The 25,366-nt window shown below is 37.3% G+C and overlaps 1 protein-coding gene across 5 annotated transcripts in view; it reads right to left on the reverse strand.

Annotated features, from left to right (window-relative positions):
- NPHP1 (nephrocystin 1) overlaps positions 1–25,366 on the reverse strand; it is a 73,240-nt gene that overhangs the window by 23,973 nt on the left and 23,901 nt on the right. For 4 of the 5 annotated variants that reach the window (XR_012517013.1, XM_074396919.1, XM_074396913.1 and 1 more), the window contains exons 6-14: positions 23,695–23,796; positions 20,373–20,476; positions 20,013–20,055; positions 19,572–19,659; positions 19,017–19,111; positions 17,577–17,705; positions 5,993–6,067; positions 3,376–3,486; positions 2,209–2,291 (exon numbers count right to left, since the gene is read on the reverse strand). Coding sequence is in view for 4 of the 5 variants with exons in the window: in XM_074396919.1 (XP_074253020.1) it covers positions 2,209–2,291; positions 3,376–3,486; positions 5,993–6,067; positions 17,577–17,705; positions 19,017–19,111; positions 19,572–19,659; positions 20,013–20,055; positions 20,373–20,476; positions 23,695–23,796 (830 nt within the window). In the remaining variant the exon portion in view is untranslated. The remainder of the gene's footprint in view (positions 1–2,208; positions 2,292–3,375; positions 3,487–5,992; positions 6,068–17,576; positions 17,706–19,016; positions 19,112–19,571; positions 19,660–20,012; positions 20,056–20,372; positions 20,477–23,694; positions 23,797–25,366) is intronic. The other variant, XM_074396924.1, reaches the window with a different exon arrangement.

Raw genomic sequence — 25,366 nt, forward strand, 5'->3', positions numbered from 1 at the left:
AAAAGAATAACATTCGAAGAGAGATACATGCTGTGGCCATTTAGAAAACACTGGAATCAGTAGTTAAATATTCTTTAGCACAAATACACTCATAGACATTTCATTTATGGCTCATTGGTAAGTGAAAATAGTAATTGTTGAACCCTCCGTGAGGTACCACCTGGGCAAATAAACAGTCTTTCTTTCCTAATTATAAGCTGCAGAAAATACAATGAGAAAAATTATCTTTCCTAACTGTACCCTGTAGAAAATACATTTTTCCTTAAAAATGAGAAAAATTAATTCGTCATTAAAGTGTTGAGACTTTAATGACTTATGTTAATGACAAGTGATTGTTTTTTAATGTATTTTTCAAATATGTTGAATCATTATTTGAAATACGACATTAGGAACTTATATTATTTTTAAAATATAAATGTAGATTGTTATAAAAAGTTTGAATGGCAGAGAAATGATAAGTAAAAAGTGAAAAATTCCTCCCCATGCCTTCTTCTCTAGTTTGATTAATCTCCTGCCCTATCTTTTCTATGCAAATGCAAACAAATATATAAACATGGTGAATTTCAAAACTAACACATGCTTCAAAACTAACATACTACATGCTTTTCTTCTGAAGTCACATACCAAGTGTAGAAAGAAGAAGGTAAAAGAGCCCTTTAATTGCACTGCACCACCTCAATTCTGTTCCTCAGAGGCAACTTCTGGGAACAGATTACCTAGACCCACACATAGAGGCTAATAAATAGTTTTGCTTTGTTTGTTTTTCCTTTTTTGAGACAGGGTCTCACTCTGTCACCCAGGCTAGAGTGAAATGGCATGAAAACTGCTCACTGCAGCTTCGACCTCTAGGATTCAACCAATCCTCCCAGCTCAGCCTCTGGAGTAGCTGGGATTACAGGCATGTGCCATCATGCTTGGCTAATTTTTTTTTTTTTTTGTAGAGATGGCATCTCACCATGTTGCCCAGGCTGGTCTTAAACTCCTGGGCTCAAGTGATCTTCCCACCAAGGCCTCCCAAAGTGCTAAAATTACAGGAATTGTGAGCCACCTCACCTGGCCCACAAATAGCTTTTAATGAACAAAAGTGGTGTCATAGTATTCAAAATATTCTGTAACTTTTTCCATATACTAATACACAGAAAATGTGTTTGTATTAATACACAGAGTTCTACCTCATTTAAAAAAATAGCTGTGACTTCACTTTCAGGAAGATGGAATAGATATACTATTCCTTATTTCTTCCACTAAGCACAACTAAAAACCCTGAGCATATTAAAAGACAAAAACAAAAAAGGAAAAAACAATCACAAGAAACCTGGCACCCAGGGTAATGCAGTGTCCCCTCCCCACCACTGGAATGATATCAAAGGACTTGTAGACTCAGGACTTCTATGTCTGCCCAGTGGCAAGGAGGCCATGAAAGGAGCATTATCTAAATTAATCCTTACAAGCCTTTGGAGTAAGAATTATTACAATCCTCCAGAACAAAAATAGGTGAAATTCAGACATGGAGATGTTAAGAAATCTACCTACAATTACATGGGTAGAGCTGGGACTGGAGCCCAGAGTTTTATAATCCAAATTTGGGATCTTAATCACCATCCTACTGCCTGCCTATTTGTGTCCCTTCTTGAATTTCTTATTTATAACCTAAATTTAGATCTTTCTTTCCTCCATGTTAAAATTTGAATTACATTTTTCTTATTAATTTTTGAGAGCTCCTTTTATATTAGGGATAATGATCTTCTAACTCTTCTATATATATTGCAATATTTACTTCCAGTCTGCCTTTTGATCTTAAAGTTTAAATCTTTTACCATGGTTGCCACTATGATTTCAAAGTCCCACCTACAGAAGGAGGGTAGAGACTCACAGAGGACCTTAAGACTCTGGACTTAGGTTTCCCACTCTTTGAAGACAACTAGACTCTGTTTTCAGCATGGTGAAATGTGTTAAAACCACAGGAAATTACTGAAAGAATACTCTCAGCAGACAGCTAGTGCAAACATCTTTTAAAATACCTCTTCTCTAGTGGTCATTTCTTCCTCCTTAGGATGAGAATGTGCATGCTAAACAACACTAAAATCAACATAAAAAGCCTTACCAAAAGTTATTGGCATGCTCACAAAACAAACTTGAGGTATCTAGAGTCTAAAAAATGAATTTCTACAGAAGTATTCATTAGTTAGGAATGTATAGCCAACTTACTTTGCTGGAATAGGAACTCCACTGGCATCAAAAAGTTTAAGAAATACCCAGCCACAACTTAACTCTCCTCTTTCACCAGTTGACTAGGAAATAAGATAAGTATACGAAACTTAATGTCTGAATTAGTCAAATTTATAAGCACATACCAAGTATTTTTAAAGGAACAAAATTAGTATTCGCCTTTAGAACTAAAAAGTTCTTCACAAGAAAATAAAATGAAACATAGTAGAGTTCCATTTTGCCTGCAGGTCAGATATTAAAGGTAGTATATCAAGAGGCAATCATATTTTCTCAAAATTGTTCTAGAAAATCCCTTAAACCAATGGTGTGGCAACTGTTACCATTGTCTCTTGACTGATGTAAGCATTCTGTGGAGTGATAGCAAATCACATCAATACTACATAGGATTATGAACCTTAATTTCACTGACAGACATAATGCAGATATTAATAATTTACGGGGCTTTCTGCTTAGAATTTTACCCCCATGTCAATTGCTAGAGGCCCCCAAGGCTTGCTTGGGGTCCTGCTCCTTTCCCCAGTCCGATCCCATCCACAATACTATGGATAAATTTGCTTTAAACAAATGAATGGACATTGTAATACCATTAATGTAACATCTCTGGAAGGCTCTCAGGGTTACCATGAGGTCAAGTATATATACTACACCTCTCAAGCTATTATCAGTATGCGGAAACATTTAATTAGTAGCACAGAGCCCCACCCACTGGTTCAATCGTTTCTATGACATAAGTTAACTGAAATTTCTGGTGTTTGCTTTATAAAAATCACGACTCTGCCAAGTACCTTAATTAGAACCCCCAGTTACAAGGCTAAGTATATTTTTCCCCTGGAGGCCAGAGGTGAACCATGATGCTGGGATGCCAGTAAGCATCTTTTATCACTTTCTGCAAAGTCCCATCCTTTTCGAATTTTTATTCTTCAAAATCACTGGAGTTCACTCAAGCTATAAATGTGAATAAATATTCTTTTATTGTAAATGCTATGAAAAAAATCAGCACACACAAAATTAGAATCACTGGCATTCTCATTCCTCAAGGGATTATAATTCTATTACACCTAAAGACCTCAAGAATTTACTTGTCAATAGACATATTTTTTAACCTTCCCTTTTAACTGATACATTAGAAAGCCTTAATGGACATACATTGCGAATATAAGAAATTCCAAGTTCAAATAATATTCCAAGATCTGGAGACACAGAATTGGACCTGATAAAGCAATCACCATCAAGCAAACATGGCAAGATGCGAGTAACCTGAAATAATAAAGAAATTAAAGTTATTGATAAAAATAAAAAACGGGAAAGGGGTTTCCTATGGTTTGAATAAATGTCCCCATCAAATTTCAAGTTGAATTATAATCCCCAGTGTTGAGGTTGAGGCCTGGTGGGAGCTGTCTGGGTCATGGGGGCAGATCCCTCATAGTTTGGTGCTGTCCTCACCATAGTGAGTTCGTTCTCAGGAGATCAGTTTTTTTCGAAAATGTGGCCAGGCACAGTGGCTCACACTTGTAATCCCCACACTTTGGGAGGCCGAGGCGGGCAGATCACTTGAGGTGAGGAGTTCGAGACCAGCGTGGACAACATGGTGAAACCCTATCTCTACTAAAAAAAAAATTAGCAGGGCACAATGGTGGGCACCTGTAATCCCAGCTACTTGGGAGGCTGAGGCAGGAGAATCGCTTGAACCCAGGAGGTGGAGGTCACAGTGAGCTGATATCATGCCACTGCACTCCAGCCTGGGCAACAGAGTAAGACTCTGCTTCAAAAAAAAATAGTAAGTGTGTGGCACCTCCTTTCTCCTTCTTGCTCCTGCTCTGCCATGTGAGATGCCTGCTCCCCCTTCACCTTCTGCCATGATTAGAAGTCTCCTGAGGCCTTCCTAGAAACTGATCAGATGCCTGTGTAATGTTTCCTGTTCAGTCTGCAGAACCATGAGCCAATTAAACTTCCTTTCTTTATAAATTAACCAGTCTCAGGAATTTCTTTATCGCAAGAACAGATACCATCTCAGGTATTTCTTTATCACAAGAACAGGGTTTCAGCCCTATTTGTTAGTAAATAGTTTATGCGTTTGCATTATAATAAAGGCCTTTTAAGAAAAACACAAAGAAAATGGACTGAATTAATCTATGCCAATGACTATAAATTTTAAAAATTTAATTTCTCTTTTAAAGGGAAAATACTTTTACCTTCACTTATTCTTGCTTAGAGGCTAACATGAAACAAGTACTGTACCTAGGTCTCCAGAGGTGTTACAAATAATAGTTTATATGCATTATAAGATATTTATATTAACCACTGTTCTTTGTAAACGGAACAAAAATTAAAGACTTAATACACGTATTTGCTCAACATTCCTGATAAATCTTCCTTTTTGCTCATTCAATTCCCTCTCCCTAGACAACCATACCCCTCCTTTCTTGCTTGTAAAATCTACCCATCCTTCAAGGTCTAGTTTCTCTTTTATAAAACCTTCCCTGAGCCAAAGGACTAGAATTCACTTTACCTTCCTATGTGCTTCCAAAGCACTTAGAGTGCCAAAGCCATTACAATCTGCCTGAGGGGTAGTTAACAACAGTACTCGCCCCACAGCGCTACTCTGATTAAGTATGATAACGTACATAAGAGCCTGGCACAGGGCCTAGCACACAATTGGGGTTCCATAAATAGACAATATTGTTATTCTTTATGTATGTATTTTCCCCTACTAACTTTGCTGGAATAGGAACTCCCCTGGCATGAAAAAGTTTCCACATGCCTAGAAAAAAATGCTTGTATGTAACAGATGTCTACTTTCATTCAGCAGAATAACACATACTCCCAAAAGTTTATCTTTCTACCCCAGGAAAAACATTAAAAAATTCCACCCTAAACACTTCACATACACAGAGTCGCAATACCGAACTGTGAAGTACTGTGCCAAAAGAGAAGTTGTGCCTCTCACTGGAGGAAGGCTGCTAAGAAGATCAAGCTGGAATTTTAGGAGGTGTACTCTCGTCAAGTGTGGACAGACACAGCACATGATTGAGGTGGCTGGCTTCATCCACAGCCTGAGCCCTCTCATTGAACCTCCATCTTGCCTTAAGATCTTCTGATACAGTAAGAGGAAAGGTAATTAAGGGTTTTTAGGATGCAGTTATATAAGGGAGTTAGCTGTAGGAGGGAAGCAAATACTAAAGTAATGAGACCTTGGAGGTAGACGAAAGTAACATAAAATAAAATATACATAATTGATATTATAAAAACAATATGAAGATACCTTTGTCCTCTCTAGCATCTATGCAATGCTGACTCAGTGGTTTGAACCCTCAAAACCCTATTCCAGTCTTGACAGTATGTGGGTGTAATGTAGCAGTCCCCTAGGCGTCACCCCTGACTTTATCTGAAGAAAGTACAGTTTTTATTAGCATAGTTGGAAGATTTCATCTTTGAAAAACACCTCACTTCCTAAATGTAATCTTTATGTTTTCATTTTTATCAAATAAGAATTTTCTAAAAATGAACCCTGAAATTTGCTGAATGGGATGATTCACAGGAATTATAACACTGGTGAGTCAGAGACATGAGTAATTTTTATCAATGTCCTCAAATAACACCAAAGACATAAATCTTTAGATTTATATCTGTCCCCACATACTCTGTGCTATTTATATAAATATAAATATGTTCAACTTTGACAGTCTTATATTAAACATTAATTGCTTAACATTTAATAGGTAAAAGAAATTCACTCATTCCACTCATTCAGCAGATTACTTACCTGGGGAGAAAAGGTCCATGTTTTGGGCTTTTTAGATTGCCATGTGGCTCTGACTGTATGAATGTTGCTCAGAACCTGAAATGAGATTTTACCTTTTGAAATCATGTAAAAAACTCTTTGAAACATTACCACTTTCCTGCCCCAAAGAGTTAACAGTGGCTATACTGAGTGAGGAAGATGGGGAAAAGGGTACTTTCATGTTTTACTTCATGAAATTCTGTAATGTTTTTTCTTTTTATATCAGGTATGACATAATGAATTCAGAGTTAGACCCTTATGCAGTAACAAATTATATTAAGTGAATTCCTTAATATCGGAGATAGGTTTACTAGGAAAGTAACTAAAATTTTAGGTAAAAATGGCCTTTTTAAATTTGTTTTTTCTGAGTTAAGAGTCTCACTCTGTCACCCAGGCTGGAGTGCAGTAGCACAACCTCAGCTCACTGCAACCTCTGCCTCCCAAGTTCAAGCGATTCTCCTGCCTCAGCCTCCCAGGTAGCTGGAATTACAGGCACCTGCCACCACACACAGCTAATTTTTGTATTTTTAGAAAAGACGGGGTTTCACCATGTTGGCTAGGCTGGTCTTGAACTCCTGACCTCAGGTGACCTGCTCACCTTGGCCTTTCAAAGTGCTGGGATTACAAGCATGAGCCACTGTGCCCAGCAAAAAAAAAAAAAAAAAAAAAAAATGGCCTTTTAAAAGATGTGACCTGGTTTAGCACAGTAGCTCATGCCTGTAATCCCAGCAATTTGACAGGCTGAGGCAGGTGGATCACTTGAAGTTGGGAGTTTGAGACCAGCATGGCCAACATGGCAAAACCCTGTCTCTACTAAAAATACAAAAATTAGCTGGGTGTGGTGGTATGCATCTGTAATTCCAGCTATTCGAGAGGCTGAGGCAGGAGAATCACTGGAACCTGGGAAGCGGAGGTTGCAGTGAGCCGGTATCACAACACTGCATTCCAGACTAGGTGACAAAGCAAGACTCAGTCTCAAGAAATAAAAAATAAAATAAAAAAGATGTGACCCATACAAACATTACATATGCAGTCCATTACTCTGTCACTAAGACAGACGATGCTAACAGCTCAGATACAGCTATTTTTTTTTTCCTCTATCTCTAGGCCCATAAATTATCTTCTTTTTGAAATTCAATCTCATAAAATGCTCTATGCAAGAAGTTCATCCTACAGTTTACATAAAACAATGAAACACAAAGGGAGCAAAAACTTTATGGAATGAAGAATTCAAATTCTATAATGTTATGGCCAAAATTTACATCTTTCAAAGGAATGGATAATATGTAATTTTTATTTTAGATGAAAATATTTTAGTATAACACTTCTAAAACAAATCTTTAAAATAATAATTTAAAATCATCCCAAACGTGTTATATTAGGTCAAATTCAACTCACTGTATTCTACATCCCTAGTAATAGGCATATAGGAGTATTTTATGGGTAGCCAGATTGTTTTCTACATCAGCAAAATTCATTTCCTTCAATTACTAATATATATTTGGTTAAACTTTTCCTGAAATTATGTATATTTACCACGGGGAATACTGGAGTATAAACTCCTTGTAATTACTACCTTGTGATTCCTGTAAAACTGTATTTTATTGATTCTAAGGAGGTTCTTCGTTTTTCAAGAAATGTTTCCTGCTTCTAATGGCCAAGAAGTCCTTTGCTATCATCAAAACTGAAATTCTATACTATCTCTGCTTTTACCTTTTCAATTTGGAGAATCCTGATTTTAAAGTCTGGAATCAAGAATAACTTCTTCTGCTTGATAATTTTGTATCTTTCTTGACATATAGACTCTAAGAGCTAAAAAGAACTTAGTCCAACCATCTCACTAGGCATTTCAGAAACTGCAGCTACAGAGGGTGAATAACTGGCTTAGGATCACACTGCTTTCTGTGCAAAACCAGATGCAAAGAATGAAGAAATTGAAGAGTCAAAATAATTTAGAGATTTCATTCAGCAAACTGCATTAAGAATGCAAGAGGGGCTGGTTGCAGTGGCTCATGCCTGTAGTCTAACTAATCCGGAGGCTAAGGCAGGGGGATTGCTTGAAGTCAGGAGTTTGAGATGAGCTTGGGCAGCATAGTGAAACCTTGTCTCCATTTTTTATTTTTAAAGAATGCACAAGAACTTCTCAACCAATTTATGCTTCAACACAACCATTTTGCTCCAGACATAAAGCGATGAAGCAGTGACAGTTAAAAAGACAAAGCAGTACCCAAAAGTAAGATGAGTATGTCAATGGACCACAAATAGAAGACAGAAGAGTAAAGTGAGACTAAAACCAGAGGTTTCCTGGGCTCTGAGTCCAGAAGGAACATGTGGTGTCAAGGGCTGGATCTGTACGTTACAGAGGCTGAAGGTACTCATCCCATGATAGAGAAATAGATGGCCTTACTGCTGGAAGCCAGTAAGGTTTAAACAACAACAACAACAACAACAACAACAACAACAACAAAAGGTTGCCCCTCCTTCTCATAAAAAAGTAGCGAGCCTAAGCAAGTAGGAAGACAAACACATAGCCATGATACCAGGATCAGAACCATGTCAACAAGTGGGCCTTTTAATCAGTGACATCTGACATCATTTTAGATCAAGAACTCTAAACTCTACTGCAAGATCTGGTTCTGAACTGCAGTTGAGAGAGGAAGGTGGAGTACTGGTAATAACAACCACAATACTACCAGACAGAGGGAAAAGACAATGGAAGAAATAATTGGAGTTGCAAAGGTATTTGAGAAAATAATGGCTGAAAAAAAAATCCCCCAATTTGGCAAAAGACACAAACCTACAGATTGAAGAAGCTGAGCAAACCCCAAGCAGAGTAAACCAAAAAAATTCATGCCATATACACCATAAACTTCTGAAAACTGAACACAATGAAAATACCTTGAAAACAGTAAGAGAAAAACAACATTTAGGTTAACCAACAGGAAAAACAAATTTGAATGATGATGAATTTCTCATTAGACGCCATGGAGGACAGAAGGAAACGGCACAATATTTTTCAAGTGTCAAACAAGAATAACTGTCAATTCAGAATTCTCTATTTAGTGAAAATATCTTTTTGGAATGAAGAGGAAACGGGGACAATCTCAGAAAAAGTCTAAGAGAATCTGTCACTAGCAAACCAACCGTAAAAGAATGTTTAAAGGAGATTCTCTAAACAGGACATGATAAAAGAAGAGTCTTAGAGAATTAGGAAGAAAGAATGAACAATGGAAATAGTAAAAATATAAGTAAATACTATATATTTTCTTTCAGGTTTTCCAAATTATGTTTGGTGTTGTGTAATAAGATTCTCAAAGTATGTAGAAAAAAATATTTAAGACCACTATATTATAAACTAGGAAAGGTAAAGAACTAAAGGAAGATAAGGTTTTATAAATTACTCCAACTGGAATGTTAATAGTAGTGGACTGTGTAAGTTATGCATGTATAAAATTAATACCTAGAACAACCATTAAGGAACCTAGTCAAAAAGATACACTCATCAACATTGCAGATAATTCAGAATGGAGTTCTAAAAAATGTTCAAATGGGCCAGGTATGGTGGCTCATGCCTGTAAGTCCAACACTTCGAGAGGCCGAGGCAGGTGGATCACCTGAGGTCAGTAGTTCAAGATCAGCCTGGCCAACATGGTGAAACCCCGTCTCTACTAAAAATGCAAAAAATTAGCTGGGCATGGTGGCATGCACCTGTAATCCCAGCTACTCAAGCGAGTGAGGCAGGAGAATTGCTTGGACGCAGGAGGTGGAGGTTGCAATGAGCTGAGATTGTGCCACTGAGCCCCAGCCTGGGTGACAAGAGCAAAACTTGTCTCAAAAAAAAAAAAATGTTCAAGTGACACACAGGAAGTGATATGGTTTGCTGTGTCCCCACCCAAATCTCATCTTGAATTGTAACTTCCACAATTCTCACATATCATGGGAGGAACCCAGTGGAAGGTGACTGAATTATGTGTGTGGGGGGGTGTCTTTCCTACACTGCTCTCATGATAGTCGATGAGTCTTGTGATATCTGATGGTTTTAAAAACGGGAGTTTTCCCTGCACAAGCTCTCTTCTTCTGTCTGCCAACATTTGAGACACGTCTTTAACCTTCTGCCATGATTGTGAGGCCTCCCTAGCCATATGGAACTGTAAGTTCAATAAACCTCTTTCTTCTGTAAATTGCCCGGTCTCAGGTATGTCTTTATAAGCAGTGTGAGAAAGAACTAATACAGTAAATTGGTATCAGGACTAAGGTGTTGCTGAAAAGATACCCAAAAATGTGGAAGCAACTTTGGAACTAAGTAATAGAAAGAGGGTGAAACAGTTTTGAGAGCTTAGAAGAAGACAGGAAAATGTGGGAAAGTTTGGAACCTCAGAGATACTTGTTGAACAGCTTTTTGACAAAAATGCTTGATAGTGATATGAACAATAAGGTCCCAGCTGAGGTAGTCTCAGATGAAGATGAGGAGCATGTTGGGAACTGGGGCAGAGGTGACTCCTGTTATGTTTTAGCAAAGAGACTGGTGGCATTTTACCCCTGCCCTAGAGATCTGTGGAACTTAGAACTTGAGAGAGATGATTTAGGGTATCTGGTGGAAGAAACTTCTAAGCAGCAGAGCATTCAAGAGGTGACTTGGGTGCTATTAAAAGCATTTCAGTTTTATAAGGGAAACAGAGCATAAAGGTTTGGAAACTTTGCAGCCGGACAATGCAATAGAAAAGAAAATCACATTTTCTGAGGAAAAATTGAAGCCAGCTGCAGAAATTTGCATAGGTAACGAGTAGCCAAATGCGAATCCCCAAGACAATGGGAAAAATGTCTCTAGAGGATGTCAGAGGTCTTCACGGCAGCACCTCCCATCACAGACCTGGAGACCTAGTTGGAAAAAGTGGTTTTGTGGGCCAGTCCCAGGGTTCCCATGCTGTGTGCAGTCTAGGAACTTGGTGCATTGCATCCCAGCCACTCCAGCTGTGACCAAAAGGGGCCAAGGTACAGCTCCAGCCCTGGCTTCAGGCAGTGCAAGCCCCAGGCCTTTGGCAGCTTCCACATGGTTTTAAGCCTGCGGGTGCACAAAAGTCAAGAACTGAGGTTTGGGAACCTCTGCCTAGATTTCAGAGGATGTATGAAATGTCTGAATGTCCAGGCATAAGTTTGCTACAGGGGTAGGGCTCTCATGGAGAACCTCTGCTAGGGCAGTACGAAAGGGAAATGTAGGGCTGGAGCTCTCACAGAGTCCATACTGGGGCACTGCCTAATGGAGCTGTGAGAAGAGGGCCACTGTCCTCCAGACCCCAGAAGAGTAGCTCCACCAACAGCTTGCACTGTGCTCCTGGAAAAGCTGCAGACAATGCTAGCCTGTGAAAGCAGCCAGGAGGGGGGCTATACTCTGCAAAGCCATAGGGGCTGACCTCCCCAAGACCATGAGAACCCAACTCTTACAACAGTATAACCTGGATGTGAGACAGAATCAAAGGAGATCATTTTGGAGCTTTAAGATAGAACTACAAACCACTGCTCAAGGAAGTAAGAGAGGACACAAACAGATGGAGAAACATTCCATGCTCATGGTTAGGAAGAATCAGTATCATGAAAATGGCCATACTGCCCAAAGTAATTTATAGATTCAACACTATCCTCAACAAGTTACCTATGACCCTCTTCACAGAACTGGAAAAAAACACCTTAAACTTCATATGGAACCAAAAGAGAGCTCGCATAGCCAAGACAATCCTAAGCAAAAAGAACAAACCTGGAGGCATCACGCTACCTGACTACAAACTATACTACAAGGCTACAGTGATCAAAACAGCATGGTACTGGTACCAAAACAGAGATACAGACCAATGGAACAGAACAGAGGCCTCAGAGGCAACACCACACATCTATAAACATCTGATTTTTCACAAACCTCACAAAAACAAGCAATGGGGAAAGGATTCCCTGTTTAATGAATCTTGTTGGGAAAAGCTCCAGGGCTGGAGCTGGCTAGCCATATGCAGAAAGCTGAAGCTGGACCCCTTCCTGACACCTTACACTAAAATTAACTCCAGATAGATCAGATAAAGATAAGTCCTAATACCATAAAAAAAACCCAGAAGAAAACCTAGGAAATACCATTCAGGACATAGGCATAGGCAAGGACTTCACGACTAAAACACCAAAAGCATTGGCAACAAAAGCCAAAATAGACAAATGGGATCTAATTGAACTCCAGAGCTTCTGCACAGCAAAAGAAACAATCATTAGAGTGAACCAGCAACCAACAGAATGGGAAAAAAATTTTTGCAATCTACCCATCTGACAAAGGACTAATATCTAAAATCTACAAAGAACTAAAACAGATTTACAAGAAAAAAAAAAACCCATTCAAAAGTGGGCGAAGAAGATGAATAGACTTTTCAAAAGAAGCATATATGAGACCAAAAACATGAAAAAATGCTCATCATCACTGGTCATTAGAGAAATGCCAATCAAAACTACATTGATACCATCTCATGCCAGTTAGAATGGTGATCATTAAAAAATCTGGAGACAACAGATGCTGGAGAGGATGTGGAGAAATAGGAACACTTTTACACTGTTGGTGGGAGTGTAAATTAGCTCAACCATTTTGGAAGACGGTATGGCGACTCCTCAAGGACCTAGAAATACAAATTTCATTTGACCCAGCAATCTCATTACTGGGTATATATCCAGAGGATTATAAATCATTCTATTATAAAGACGAATGCACATGTATGTTCATTGCGGCACTGTTTACAATAGCAAAGACCTGGAATCAACCCAAATGCCCATTGATGATAGATTGGATAAGGAAAATGTGGCACATATACACCATGGAATAGTATGCAGTCATAAAAAAGGATGAGTTTGTGTCCTTTGTAGGGACATGGATGAATCTGGAAACCATTATTATCAGCAAACTGACACAAGATCAGAAAATCAACACTGCAAGTTCTCACTCATAGGTGGGTGTTGAACAATGAGAACACATGGACACAGGGAGGGGAGCGTCACACACTGGGGTCTGTTGCAGGGGAATAGGGGAGGGACAGCGGGGGCTAGGAAGGTTGGGAAGGGATAACATGGGGAGAAATGTCAGATGTAGATGACAGGGAGATGGAGGCAGCAAACCACATTGCCATGTATGTACCTATGCAACAATCCTGCATGTTCTACACATGTACTCCAGAACCTAAAGTGCAATTATATATATAAGTATATGTGTGTGTGTGTGTGTGTGTGTGTGTGTGTGTGTGTATATATATATATATATATATTTTTTTTTTTTTTTTTTTTTAAAAGAAAGATTTAACTTTTCGGCTGGATTTCCGACTTGCATAGGGCCTTCAGCTTGGCCAGTTTCTCCCATTTGGAATGGCTGCATTTACCCAATGCCAATACCCTTATTTATCTAGGAAATAATTTGCTTTTGATTTTACAGGCTCATAGGTGGAAAGGACTTGCTCTGTCTTAGATGAGATGTTGGGACTGTCGACTTTGAATTAATGCTGAAATGAGTTAAGACTTTGGGGGACTGCTGGGAAGGCGTGATTGATTTTGAAATGTGAAGACATGAGATTTGGGAGGAACCAGGGGCAGAATGATATGGTTTGGCTGTGTTCCCTCCCAAATCTTATGCTGAATTGTAGCTCCCATAATTCTTACATGTCATGAGAAGAACCCAATGGGAGGTGACTGAATTATGGGGGAAGGTCTTTCCTGCACCGTTCTCGTGATAATGAATGAGTCTCATGAGATCTGATTGTTTTAAAAATGGGAGTTTTCCCTGCACAAGCTCTCTTCTCTTGCCTGCCACCATGTGAGATGCCTTTCACCTTCCATCATGATTGTGAAACCTCCCCAGCCACGTGGAACTGTAAGTACGATAAACTGTTCTTTTGTAAATTGTCCTCTCTCAGGTATGTCTTTATTAGAAGTGTGAGAACAAACTAATACAGGAAGACAGTAAAAAGAAAAGAGAGAAAACAAAGAGAAAAAGATAAAGCAGTGGACCAAAGACTTGAGGCTCCTCTCCAGTGTCTGCCCACTTCTGAATGCTCTGCAGTGCCTTCAGGTAGTTGCTTTTTATTTTGCCCGGGGTTTACACTTGCTATCTCTGGGTGGGTTGGTCCAAGGGGAGCTGACTTAGCCATTACTGGAAGTGGTGTCTCATTAGTTAGTTTTAGCAACAATGCTTTTTATTCATAACTAGGTTCAAATTTATTAAAGAAGAGTTCCTACATAAACAGCGTTAAGTATCTGTACAGCTATTAAATATGTTCCATAACTCTCAATTTGCAAATCTGACATAAATCAGTTTCATAAAGTAAATTTCATGATTTTGATATATTATTCAAAATAAAATTCCATCCTTTATGTTCTTATGTATGAGAACAAGGAAAAAGTATCAAACCCGGTGTAGGAAAAAGAAAGCAATTCAGCTCTTCTTGGTCACTGAGGACCCCTACTGACTCATTTGTGGCAATGATTTTGTGCAGTATGTATTACATAAGTGAGAGAGGATCACTATCATAAATTCATTTATTTACCCCAAGTTCAGATGAAATAAAGGCACTTTCTTCATGCTGGGTGTTAGTAGTATACTCAGCATGAGCAAAATCAAGCCCACATCAACTCCTCCAAACCTGGTCCTCTTCCAGTGTTCCCCATCTCATCGAATGTTGCCACCATCCATCCAGATGTGGAAGTCAGAGCGTTGGTGTCATGTCTATACCCCACTTCCCTTCCCCCTTCCATATCCAATCCATCACCAAATTTTGTTGATTTTTACTCCCAAATAACATTGTCCACATCTTCCATTTCCACCCCCACTTCTCTAAGTTATCATCAACCACCTCTCATCCACTCTTCAAAAGTACTTACTATGCTCTTTCTACGTACAATATCATGTTCTTTCTATGCAAAACATCATTCTGATAACTTCCCTTATGTTAACTCATTTAATCTCACGTCAGCTGTTATCAGCTCAAGCAGCACTGCCTTCTCAGGAAGGAGCTTTGACTATTTATTGATTTGAGAACTCTTTTTTAATGTAAGCATCTAGTGCTATAAATGTCCTTCTAAGGAATGCTTTAGGTAACATCTCACAAATTATGATATGTTGCATTTTCATTTTTTGTTCAATTCAAAATATTTTCTAATTTCCATTGAAATTTCCTTTTAACCCTTTGATTATTTAGAAGTTTTAAAATTTCCAAGTATTTGAGTATTTTTCCATTTATTTTTCTGTTACTGATTTCTAATTTAATTTCATGCAATCAAGGATCATATATTATATGATTCCAATTCTTTTAAATTTGACTAGGTTTGTTTTCTGATCCAGGACCATCTATCTAGGTGAATATTCCATATGTATTTAAGAGAATGTGTATTTGAGATAAAGTATTATGTGACTATCAATCTAATCTAATTTGTTGATATGTTAGTTCTCTTACATCCTTACTAATTTTGTCTGCTTGTCCTATATTACTGAGAGAAAGGTGTTACACTCTCCAACTATAATGGAGGCCCCAACTATAACTGTAGCTTTGCTGGTTTGTCTTTTCAGTTCTAACCATTTTTTATTTCACGTATGTTAAATTTTTGATGTTAAGTACATACCCACTTAGGATCATTATGTCTTCTTGGTGAACGATCTCTTTTATCACTATGTAGTGCCTGAAGTTTACTTTGTCTGATATTAGTATCTTTTGAATGGTATATCTTTTCCCATCCTTTTCTCTTAAGTTACCTATAGCATTATATTTAAGGTGTGTTTCTTATATATAATATATAGGTGGATCTCTTTCACTGTGGTTTACGTTTGCATTTCCTTGATGACTTCTTACATGTTGAGTATCTTTTCTGACTTCTAGTGGCTTTTCATATTCTTTTTTGAAGGGGCTGTTCAAGTTTTTTGTCCCTTTAAAAACTGAGTTATCTTCTTATTTCTTAGATATCTTTGACTTGTTCTTGGTCTTAGGAAAAAAGTGTTCAACATTTCACAATTAACTATGATAATTCTACTTTTAGTTTTTCCTTGTTGCATTTTACCAATCTGAGTACTCTCCCTTCTCTTCCTAGTTTATAGAGAATTTTTAAAAACTCATAAATGGGTGTTGAAATTTGTCAGATGCTTTTTCCATATCTCTTAAGATGACCATGATTTTTCTTTTGACAAATTATAATGATTGATTTTCAAATGTTAAATGTGGTTACCCAGGTATCTATATTTGAATTCCTGAAATAAACTCCAGTTGGTCATGATATAATGTCCTTTTTATATACTGCTAGATTCAATTTAATAATATTTTGTTAAGAATTTACTTTCTACATTTATGAAGGATAGTATCCGGTAATTTTCCTTTCTTGTAATACCTTGTCATATTTTGGGGTCATGTTTTTCTGGTCTTACAAAATGAGTTGGGAAACATTTCTCCTTCATCTATTCCTTGGGAGAATTTGTGTAAGACTGGTATTATTTCTTTTTTAAATGTTTGAAAAAATTCACAAGTGAAGCCAGCTAGACCTGAAGTTTGTGGGAAGATTTTTGTGAGTAGATTTTTTAAAATTACAGTTTTAATTCCTTAACAGAGGTTATTCACATTTTATATTTCTTCTTATGCTAGTTCCAGTAAATTATGGTTCTCTAGGAATTTATCTATTTCGTCAATGTTGTAAAATTTACTGATGAAGTTTTTTATAATATCTCCATATTGGACTCTTAATGTCTGCAGGATCTGTGATAATGTCTCTGTTTCCATGACAGATGTTAATAGTTTGTTTCCTTTTGCTTTTTTTTTTTTTTTTTGAGATGGGGTCTTGCTCTGTCACCCAGGCTAGAGTGCACTGGTGCCATCTTGGCTCACTACAACCTCCACCGCCCGGATTCAAGCAATTCTCCTGCCTCACTCTCCTGAGTAGCTGGGATCACAGGCATCCACCACCACACTACCCTAATTTTTGTATTTTTAGTAGAGATGGGGTTTTACCATATTGTCCAGGTTGGTCTCAAACTCCTGACTTCAGGTGATCTGCCCACCTCAGTCTCTCAGAGTGCTGGGATTACAGGTATGAGCCACCATTTCCAGCCTTGTTTTACTTTTTTTAAAACATGTCTTGATCAATCTCACTGTGCCTTTCAGTTTTATTAATGACTTCAAAGAATCAACTTTTGTCTTTATTTTCTCTTTGGTTCATCTGTTTTCTATTTCATTGATTTCTACTCTCATCTGTATTATTTCCTGCTTTCTATTTTCTTCAGGTTTAACTCACTCTTCTTTTTCTAGCCTCTTGATTTGCTAGCTTAGATCACTGACTTTAAATCTTTCTTTTATCTTTTTTTCTAATACACACAATTAAAACTATAAATTTCCATCTAAGTACTTTTTAACCTGTATCTCATTAAAAATGAACTTTTTAAAGAGTCATTCAAACTTTTATTTGGTACTGGGTAAGAAATACTCTCTTAGGAATTGGAGAGGAGTTGAATGGAAAATAATCTAAGGAAATGTTTCTCCATAATCCTAGTATGAACTGATTTAATTCTTAGTAAGCTCACCTTATTACCATCAAATAGACAGAGGCGTACATGTCTGCTGAGAACCTGTATGCTCATTCCTGGAAGAGGAATCATTTTACAGCTCCATAATGTCAGAATCAATGAAATACGACTTGGTCTTGACCTAATCTGAAAGAAAAATTAGTTATAAAAAAAGTTTGTTTTTCTGATTTATAACACAAATCTGTCTTTTGTAAATTCAGCTCAAGAAAATGTATACAGAATTTTTAAAGAAGAAAACAAAATTTACACATATGTAAGAAAAATTTCAATACTTTGTTCATTGAACATTAAAACCAGTCATTTCAGATAAATTTTTCATAGTGCTACATTTGAAATACTGGCATTTTTCTTAAATACTTAAAAACTGTGATGAAAGGAACAATAAATACTAGCAGGTAAAATGTCTATGATCTGACTACAGAATCACTAGTCCCCAGGTTCACTCCTACAGAATGCGGTAAGTGCAGAAGGTTAACACAGCATAAAACCAACACCACCTGGCATTAAGATACCCTACTATTTTTCATCCCAAGCAATTATCTACATTGTTCTTTAGTTTCTTGATGGGTGTTTTAACAGACAGAATGCACTATTTGATATATTTATTCAGATTTACTTCATAGGTATAGTTCAGATTGTGAGTAAATAAATTGACATTCTATTTTATTTTTAAAGAACAGCTTCAATTAATTAAACTTTGCATTCTGCTTTATGGTCATAAGCCTTTTCATTTAAATAATTTATATCAGACAAGGATTGGTGGCTCATACTTGTAATCCTAGCACTTTGGGAGGGAAAGGAGGGCATATTGCTCAGGAGTTTGAGACCAGCCTAGAAACATGGCAAAACCCCATCTCTACAAAAAATACAAAAATTACTCAGGCATGGTAGTGTAGGCCTGTGGCCCCAGCTACTCAGGAGGCTGAGGTGGGAGGGTCACTTGAGCCTAGGAGTTCAAGGTTACAGTGAGCCAGGATCACACACCTGCACTCCAGCCTGGGTGACAGAGGGAGACTCTGTTTCAAAAATACTACTACTACTGCTACTACTACTATAATGATAATACTGGATAACATCTACTGAGTTCTTTTCATATGCCAGGCATTATTCAAAGCCCATCACACACATAATTTTCAAAATCACTCTATGTTGGAAGCATTATTATTATTCCATTTTTACAGATGAAGAAATTGAGGCAAAGAATAATTAAGATAGAACAAATCTAGTATTATTTCCTTTTTAACAATGAGAGAAGAGGGTAATGGAGAAAAGAAACAAGTCCAAATTCTTAGTTGTAAAAATATCACTATTTCAAATTTATCATATAGAAACTAGTTTCTTTAATAATGCATTAATCAATTAACATGCTGTTTGTCTGCTTGCAAACATGACAAAATCTGGAAGATTTACAGTTTTACTGATAGTAACTATACTTACAGTGCCTTCTGTAGCATCCCACATCAGATCTCTGAAGGCCAGTTGAGAAGGCATGAGCTCTGGTTGTAAGAAGTAACTTGCTCGAAATTGATTCCCTGAAAAAATAATTTTTCTTTAATTTTCTTACAAAAAAAAGAACTCAAAATCAAAAATCCATAATATTATGTTATAGGGTACAGACACTTCCAAAATGCCATGCTGCTTACTAAAAACCTGCTTTCCAAAATAGAAGCACCAATATAGATTTATGCATAAAAACAATAGTACAAAACTTACAGATAAAACACATAAAAGATCCTCTTAAAGCACCTCTAAGAAAGACTTTTAGGCCAATAACATGCCCCATGATGAAGACAATTCAAATATTTTTGTAAAATGCAGAAATCTGTAAGCACTTTTTAGAGACTTTAGAAAAAATACAGTCATTAGTTTTACTTCTTAACACAAAAGCATTTTATACTTCTTCAACAATGTGTTTTGCCCATAATAGAAAAATTAGACATAGACCTTGACTGCTTGGCTCAAAGAGTGCAGTGGCTGATAGGTACACATTACCTTCCTCCAGAAGTTGCGAGAGTGTGGAAGGCCTGAATCCTGCAGGAATGGCTCCCATCGTGGTTAACATATCAACAGTGTTTATCTGCTGAAGATAGTAACATCAAAATAAATTTGTTTTCAGTCATGGTTTCACACCTCTATAATACTTTCTCTTTATCACTAGAGTAACTATAACTCAAAAAAGGAAAATATAAACGTACGGACTTTATTGGAAGATTAATATGATTTAGCCCCAAATTCCTGAGAGGATGCCATCACTGAATCTGCCTCTCCTAAGGACCTAAGCACCATACAGTGCTTAGCATGCAGAGCTCTGTGTTCCAGAGCAGCTGAACCCTCTTTCAGATCATTGCTGTCTTCCACAGTCTCCATCCTGTTTCCCATCAGATCTATTGGGTAATAAAACAAGACATCATTAATAAGATAGAAGATACTCACCTCTGAGATTGCTTTTTGAACAGCACTCCAGTGGGAATCAGTTCTGGGGAGACAAAATAGCAAAGTGAGTCAGGTCATGATATGCCTATTCACTCAATTAGGGAGCTTCTTTAATCACAGTTTATAATCATCAGTAAGTTTTGAAAACCTAACAGTTTCCAGATGAAAACAAGATAGAACTAAATGTATTAAAAATAATTACGAAATTAAAATAGTAATGATCTTTAAACAGACAATAGTATGAAAAGCTCTCCAGGTACAAGTTGTCTCCACTTCAAGAAAGCAATGAATTATTTATAACAGTAAAAATAAACAAAATGTTTCCTAAACTTACTCTGATATCCTTTCCCACTTTTGTACCTTTGCTTAACTTCTGCTCCATCTGCTGTTTGATCCACCACCTCTACATCTTCTTCACTGCCTTCTTCACTTGATTCTTGATCTTCTTCTTCTTTACTATAAGGCTAAAAAAACCATTGAAAAGTGAAGTGCTTTTAACTAATGCAAAAATCAACCAATAAAAATACCAGTACTGCCACCTAACCCTCCAGTTTTTTTCTGTTTAAAAAGAAAAAAACAAAAGCATCAATGCTTTCAGAAAACCTCGAGCACAGATGGGAACTTAGTATATATAATGAGCATGTAAAAATTCGTGGGAAATAAATTTTCAACACATGGTTAATAACTTCACTATTCCAAAAAATAATAAGGATTGAGATAGAGAGCAACTTTAATCAAAATAAATTACAGATAGAATTTATTCAAATAAAAAAGAAAAGAAAGAAAAAAGCATTAGAAGAAAATAATCTGGAGACGGTGAAGCCCTTTCCAATTATGATACCAAAATAAAAAAATCATAAGTGGATTTTTTATGGCCTAAAGTTCACAAAGAAAATATCTAACACATAACTTACACATATCCTGAGGGGGGAAAATATCTAACACAGATATCTAAAGATTAATAACCTTATTATTAAAATATTATAAAAGCTCCTAAAACTCAATGAGAGAGCTTTTAAATCCCTTAGAAAAAAAATGGCCAAAAGAAATGAAAAGGTACCAATATGTAGAAATGATAAACACTCAAGGTGATGGAAATCTCAAATACCCTAACTTGATCATTACACAATCCATGCAAGTAAAAAGCACTCACATAAATACATAAAATATTATGTATCAATAAAGTAAACCAAAAGGGTCATTTGCAAAGAAGATATACAAATGGACATAAAACATATGAGATGATGCTCAGCCTCATTAGGAGTAAAATAAATGCACATAAAACCACTAAAGACACCTTTTTGTTGGTCATATGGGCAAAAATTTTAAAGGTTGATAACAGCTTTCATAGGCAAATGTCTGAGGAAACAGCGCTCTCTGATTGTTAGAGGTGAGAGTACAAATCAGCATAATTTTTCTAAAAGGCAAATTGGAAAAATAAATCAAAAACGAAGGAGTAAACCCTTTGAACCAGTGATGGTCATCTAGGAATTTACCTAAGGGGATAATCAGGCAAGTATGCAAAGATGCATGCAGACTTGATGACAACACAAGTTGCCAGTTGGCTACCACCTATTCCCTACCTCCTCCAAACAAAATCCCTGATTTTGGCAATGATCCATTTAAAAGGCTACATTTTCCAAAACTTCCTTGCAGCTAAGTGTTGCCAGAGAACTAAGTGCTGGTCAATGAGCAACAACTGAAAGTTTTTTGCGTAACTTCCAAGAAACCTTCTTAAAAAGGCAGAAGCTTATGTGTTTTGACTGCTTTCTCCTTTTGCTGCTCGGAATCCTTAAAAGATCCAGCAGCTGACTTAAAACTAAATAGATAACTCTAGGAAGAGCAGCCTCATATCAGAAACACAGTAAAATATTAGATAGGATCTTAACCAATTCTTGATTGCCTTTCTCCACACTTTTGTGCTTGAGAGGAACGCGCTTCTACCTTATTTAAGCTACTTTTTTGGGGGGGATCTTTTAGTAACTGACAGAGGATGCTAATCCCATGTTCTCTGCAATATAATTGATAGTGACTATAGGTTGAAACAACTTAAATGACCATCTAAATGAGATTAGAAGACTTGCTGCCATTGAAAAAGATGATCTAGATCTGCCCTCTGTAACACTATAGCCCCTTGGCACATGTAGCTAGTGAGCTCTTGAAATTAGTCCAAATTGAGAAGTGCTATAAATGTAAAACAAACACTGGATTTTGAACTTAATGTTAAAAAAGCAAAACAGCTCAACAATTTAAAATATTGATTATATGTCAAAATACTGGATAATATAAAATATATTAAAAATAATTCTTCCTGTTTCTTTTTACTTTGTAAAAATATGTGTAATGAAAAAAAAATATGTTTGTTCTCACTGGTTCCTGGAAGAGAGCTCCTGAAACCCTTTGAATTTCCTGAATGGTAGGAGTATGTTTTCTTATTCATCAGGAGTCCCTTTCAACTATTCCTGAGTTTATGCTAATGAGGTAACTCTAGGTGGGACAGCTTCAGGAAGGGGAGAGTTGCCAGAAAAACCAACCTGGGGAATTACAGGTTAGAACTTTCAGCCCCACCCTCCAACCTCAGTAGAGGGGAGAGGAGCTGGAGACTAAGTTAATCACCAATGGGTAATGATTTAGTTAATACAACTAATGAAATCTCCATAAAAACCCCTAAGTGATAGGGTTCCAGGAGCTTCCAGTATGGTGAACACAGCAAGGTGCTGGGAGGGTGGCAGGCCCAGAGAGAGCATGCCAGCCACCCGCCATCAATACTTCAGTCTATGGCTGTTCCTGAGTTACATCCTTTATTATAAACTGGGAAATGCAAGGAAAGTGTTTTCCCGAGTTCTATGAGTCATTCTAGTAAATTACTGAAACCCTGAGGTGAGGGTGTGGGAACTCGTGACTGTACAGCCAGTCAGTAAGAAGTATGGGTGGCTCTTAGGACATAAGAAGTATGGGTGTCTCTTGTGACCGGCAACGGAAGTGGGCTGTAGTCTTGTGGGACTGAGCCTTTATCCTATGGGGGTCTGTGCTAGCTCCAGGCATTAGTGTCAGAATCAAACTGAATTGCTGGCACTGGTTGGTGTAGGAGAACTGATATAGAAACACATAATTTGGTGTCAGAGAAAATCCACATACTTGGTGTCAGAAGCGATGTCAGCAAAAAGATATCTTAATGTAGATATTGAAAAATTTAAATTACATGTGTGGTTTGCATCATAGTACTACTGGACAGTGCTGATCCAGACAGAAATTTACATATCTTAGCACAGAAAATGACCATGTTATTTTATGAAATCAGAAAATACTGGCTGCAAACACGCATGTATAGTGTGTTTACATTTTAGTAAGGGGATCACATATTCGTGGAAGTTAACACAAAGTTACCTGTGGTTATGTTTTGCAATAAACAATAGACATCTATTATTTGTTCTGATCAGCATTAATCCACAAAGCATCCTTGCTGTGAGATCACATTCTAGGGCTCACATGCATAACACTTCACAGGTCCCCAGGGCCATTAATATACAATGTGTTTCCCAGGTGCTGTCCCTCCAAAATTAAAGCAAATTCTGTATCTCAAGTCATTCACTAGTCAAATTGTCAAAAGAACACAGCTAAATGTTTTATTAGAAGTGAAAAAAAAAAGGCTTAGAAAAGGAAAGCACAAACCAAGACTAACCTCCAGGTAGGTTCTGGGAACGAGACCTTCATTTCCTTTGGCATCCTTAGCGATCCACCAACCATCAGGTTTTTTTTCAATTATAAAGAGAATTTCCCCTTTCTTAAAGGAAAACAAAGTAAAAAATTTTAAACAAAATTCAAAAATCATGAGTATATATCATTACCAATGATTCAAAATATATGCTGAAGAAAAGGCAAAGTCTTTTCTTAATCTAATATTTTTTCTAAGTTTTATCAAAAGCTTCCCTGTTACCCAACCCCTATGTAATCTGCCTAACTCACCTAAACCATAAATGTGACATAATTTAATGAATCATTCCTTCTGGTTACCTAATACACACTTGAACCATTTATGTAAATAGGAACCATTTTTCACAATCATTTTTAAGGCCCCATACTTATTCCAAATATTCAATTACTGTGTAAAACATTTTTGAATTTTTTTTTTTTTTGAGACAGAGTCTCAGCTCACTGCAACCTCTGCCTCCTGGGTTCAAGAGATTCTCCTGCCTCAGCCTCCCAAATAGCTGGGACTACAGGCACGTGCCACCATGTCCAGCTAATTTTCTGTATTTTCAGTAAAAAAAGGATTTCACAGGCCAGGCGCAGTGGCTCAAGCCTGTAATCCCAGCACTTTGGGAGGCCAAGGCAGGTGGATCACGAGGTCGAGAGATCAAGACCATCCTGGTCAACGTGGTGAAACCCCGTCTCTACTAAAAATACAAAAAATTAGCTGGGCATGGTGGCGCGTGCCTGTAGTCCCAGCTACTCAGGAGGCTGAGGCAGGAGAATTGCTTGAACCCAGGAGACGGAGGTTGTGGTGAGCCGAGATAGTGCCATTGCACTCCAGCCTGGGTAACAAGAGCGACACTCTGTCTCAAAAAAAAAAAAAGGATTTCACTGTGTTAGCCAGGATGGTCTCGATCTCCTAACCTCATGATTTGCCTGCCTTGGCCTCCCAAAGTGCTGGGACTACGGGTGTGAGCCACCATGCCCGGTGTGAATATTTTAATCTCTCTGGAAAAGTGTCTTTCAGAAGCAGCACATGAATTCCCCCAAAAAAATCAATTCCATTAAACTTGAACCCTATTTTTAATGAAAAACAGTATTTAGTGAGTACAATTACCCACTTAATTCACCAGATATGTTTTGAATAACACTCATTCATTTATAAAAATAAAATTCATCTTTGAAGACAAAAGCATTTCCACTACTGAGGACACTAAGAAAGCAAACGCTTTCGTAAAACATACATTATTGTCTAATGTTGATGCCATTTTTCAGGAGAATTTGAAAAAAATCTATAAATCAAACCATATAATTAGTTGCATAATATTCTTGTGTATTTGATTATTAATCAGTTACTAAACTTTGAAGTTTAATATAAGAACCAAAATTCATATATTCACTTAAATTCCTTTGGCTCATTTCTCTAGCAGAAAACACAGGTTCAAATTCCTTTAAAAATCACACCTGTATTGTTCCGTCCCACCTGCCACTTATTTATGCCCAGTCCAAGCAAGCATGGATATAAGCCCCTTTCATATCAAGTTAACAGGAAAGATTGCTACAAAACGGCAGGAAGTACTCCCTTCTACCTCCACCTATGGACATTGTCTTACTCACTTGAATGAATTTATACATATGACATTCAATAACAAATTATAAAA

This window comes from Saimiri boliviensis, chromosome 1, assembly GCF_048565385.1.
Source record: "Saimiri boliviensis isolate mSaiBol1 chromosome 1, mSaiBol1.pri, whole genome shotgun sequence".
In the NCBI taxonomy this organism is placed as follows: Eukaryota; Metazoa; Chordata; class Mammalia; order Primates; family Cebidae; genus Saimiri; species Saimiri boliviensis.